This window comes from Cibotium barometz, chromosome 1, assembly GCF_041138505.1.
Source record: "Cibotium barometz isolate CiBa-2024 chromosome 1, ASM4113850v1, whole genome shotgun sequence".
Lineage (NCBI taxonomy): Eukaryota > Viridiplantae > Streptophyta > Polypodiopsida > Cyatheales > Cibotiaceae > Cibotium > Cibotium barometz.
Genome location: NC_141046.1, coordinates 36,539,984 through 36,543,258, shown reverse-complemented (window position 1 = coordinate 36,543,258; position 3,275 = coordinate 36,539,984). Strand labels below are relative to the sequence as shown.

At 44.8% G+C, this 3,275-nt stretch overlaps 1 protein-coding gene across 1 annotated transcript; it reads right to left on the bottom strand.

Annotated features, from left to right (window-relative positions):
• Nucleotides 1-456: 456 nt before the first annotated feature.
• LOC147641945 (uncharacterized) lies at nt 457-2,495 on the bottom strand. The gene is made up of 2 exons (XM_086801434.1): nt 1,184-2,495; nt 457-897 (listed from the first exon to the last, which is right to left on the bottom strand). Exons 1-2 carry the CDS (start codon nt 2,253-2,255, stop codon nt 818-820), a joined length of 1,152 nt encoding a protein of 383 aa, XP_086657560.1. The 5' UTR covers nt 2,256-2,495; the 3' UTR covers nt 457-817.
• Between the last annotated feature and the right edge of the window lie 780 nt (nt 2,496-3,275).

Below are 3,275 nucleotides of genomic sequence, written 5' to 3'. Positions count from 1 at the left end.
ATGTAATGGAATGACAAGTCTCTTCTCTGCACCATGAGCCTTGTATCTACTCCTAGAAGTACATGCTTTCATGCTCATAGAAGTGCACATTGCTTTTGCACCTCAGCACAAGGTGACAAGTATAGTACAACTTCTATTTTCCCACAGCACAATTTACTCAAAGCTGCAAACCAACAAGGAAATCCCAAGTATCCAACTATGATATTCCTGATACTAGATAAAAACATCTAAGACTCCACTTTGGTGGCTTTCAAGGAAAGTTTAGTATGCAGGCTTAGTCAATCTAAAACCTGAAAATGAAGTCTGAAGTGCAGCTTTTCGGTGCTTTAGAGTGCTTACTTGATAAGTAGGAAGTATAAGGTCATAATTCGAACATGCAAATTACATTTGGACTGTTTGATAGCCAACATAAGAATTGCTCATTAGTCAACCAAATGCTGTAGGTGTAAGGCAGTGTGGCAAAGAAGCATGTTCAAATTGATCAAAGTCCTACACCACTACAACCAACAACCAGAACAAATAAAACACAAACATACACCCCAATAGGTTCATACATGTTTGCCTTAACAATGGTCAAGTGATAGATATACAACTCCTTACTAACAATAAATAAGATCCACAGTACCCCCTGCTACCTAAGCATTGACAAATAATAGAAGCATAAACAATAGTCCTTATAGAATATACTTCAAATCTCTATCAACTACTTAATAGTTGTAACCTAGGTATCTCTAAAAACCCCATAAAACTGATGTTAAAGTACTGAATCTCTTAAAAGTATTACTTCACAGAACTACTAAGTTTTGATTGGCATATGCTAGAACCCCTGCTTGACAGAACATGCCACAGCCTGAGCCCAATGTCGTAGCCGTGTCTTAACCTGGCTAGGATGGTCACCTGCATTCAGGACACTAATAAGTCAAGATTATCCTCAAAGGATTACATACAATCCTCATGAAGCAGACATGCATTCATATTTCAAGGCACAACGCTGACATTAAAATGGACTCTCACAGAATCACACAAAAATGCCACAGCTAGTGACCTTTTCGGATTTCATTTTAAGGGTCTCAACAATATTCTGTGCAGACATCACAATTAATAGAAAAAATGTCATACCCAAGATTGGAAAGACTCTAATCAAAATAAAACATGTCAAACATAAGAGTTCAAAAGCACAAACCTGGGCTGGAGATACGCCAAATCTCATTGGAAGGGCTGGAAGTGCTGCCTGCACTGTTGGTCCGAACAAGTGCATTCCCATCAAGCGGGGAAACAGGCGAAGAGCGACACTTTGCATCGGCAAAGCTCCGATTGATGGCAAAGTAAAGCTCCAGTGCAGGAAGTGTGCTTTTCAAGTTGCATCTCTCATTGTAGCTGAACCCAAAACCCAGGTCAATGGAACCTCTCAGCTCTTCCATATCCTCATCTGTCAAGCTCTTGGTTCTCAATCTTAGCAGCGGCTTGTTAGGTGGTCTTGAACATCGCTTCTTTTTGTAGCCAGGCACCCTCTTGCTTGCTTTTTCAATGCCATCATCACCAGGACAGCCATCAACATGTACGACAGAAGGACGGCCACCATCATCACCATGCACGACGTCAAGATGTTCACCATCATCATTGCTGTCACCATCTTCACCATCATGTTTACTATGACCCCCTTCATCATGGACAGCACCAGCATTGCTTTCACTATGACTATCACTATCATATAAATCATCATAGACGCCCTCATCAGCATCATACTCTTCACCACCACCATTATCATCTTCTTCTTCTTCAAGCAAGTACTGCTCTTTCTTGCGTTCCCAGGCTTCTTCACGGTCAAGATCTGTGGAGAAAGACCTACCTTTGGGCTGGAGCCTGTGGTGGTGGTGCTGCTTGGGGTTGGCCATGGCCGGCCGTCTGCAGCCTATCGGCGAAGTCGCTTCGATGAAGCTCCAGTCGCTGTCATTATGCTCAGCGAGGGTTTGAGACAGGGCACCTCTATGGGCCCCTCCAGCTATACCTGATTCGAGCTTAGCCGGAGCTTCAATACAGAGGCCGCTGCCGGCATGATTAAGCCCAAACACATCTCCATGTCTCTGCCTGAAGGAGCCGAATGCTGCGAAGGGCTTGGGCGCCTCGAAGGCCCCCCTCGGCTTCTGGTTATCTTCTTCAGAAAAGGGAAGGTAAAGGTCTGCTGCGTCTTTCTCAGGCGCAGAGATGCCCAGCTTTGGCCATTGAGCAAGAGTGTGAGAGGCTCTCTCCTTCATTCCAGGGGGGCCAAGGCGCGCACACGCACGCACACACACAATGAGAGAGAGAGAGAGAGAGAGAGAGATGGCTGCTGTTGCGAGTAAGCTCTATTCTTTGTACCGAGAAAAAGAGAGAGAGAGACAGAGGAGGGAAGGAAGCTGAAGAGAGAGGTTGAGAGAGGTTGAGGCTGTGGCGGAGGGCCTGCAGAGAGCCTTCGGCCCCCTTCCCGCAGGAAGGCAAATAAGGAAAATGCATGGTTTTCCTCCCCATATAGAGAAGGAGACGACCCTAAACGTCTTTGGCGTCTTAACAGCCCCGATTCTGTCCACGTCGGCAAACCTGCCACGTTATCCTAATGCACGCTTTCCTACGTCAGCAATACACGGCCACCCACTCTGCTGCACGTGGCAACAGAAAAAGTGTTTGGCTACTTTAACAAGCGAAAAACGCCAGCTGTAAACATCAACGAACCACTTTCTCCCCACGTTGGCAGGCTTGCCACGACTTCCGTTACACGTGGCAACTAAAATCAGAAATGGAACAAATGTGTTTGCAGAAACTCCCAATCAAAGCACGCCAACTGTGGTTTTTCAAAGTCAACCCTTTCAAACAACCTGCCCACTTCCCTGGACGCGTCACGGCGAAGACACCTTTGTTTGATTTCAAATCTTTAATATTCTTCTCACATGAATTTCAAAATAATAATTTTCAAATGGGCGGCCTTTACCCCCACGGCGTGTCCTCACGAGTCATCAACCTTACCTCCATGATTGGCCAGGTGGGGCCCCAAACCCACCACCATAAAATTCTTTCCAATAATGTTCCTGATAATATTCCATTAGCATCTCCCACTAAAACAACACCAAATCCTCGGCCAATGTCCCCCTTCATTATTTGTTGAAGTAGCATGATTTCCCATCTCCATTTAAATTAACTCCCAAATAGAAGATAAATCCAAAATGTATTGGCATCCATGATGTTTGTACCTTCTTTCTCTGCTAACAATGTGTAACATAATCAGAGATTAGAAAACATTA

Coding starts and splice junctions, on each gene's coding strand:
- LOC147641945 (XM_086801434.1), bottom strand. CDS start 2,255: ATGAAGGAGAGAGCCTCTCACACTCTTGCTCAATGGCCAAAGCTGGGC. Junction 898..1,183: donor TTGGCGTATCTCCAGCCCAG/GTTTGTGCTTTT, acceptor TCCTGAATGCAG/GTGACCATCCTAGCCAGGTT.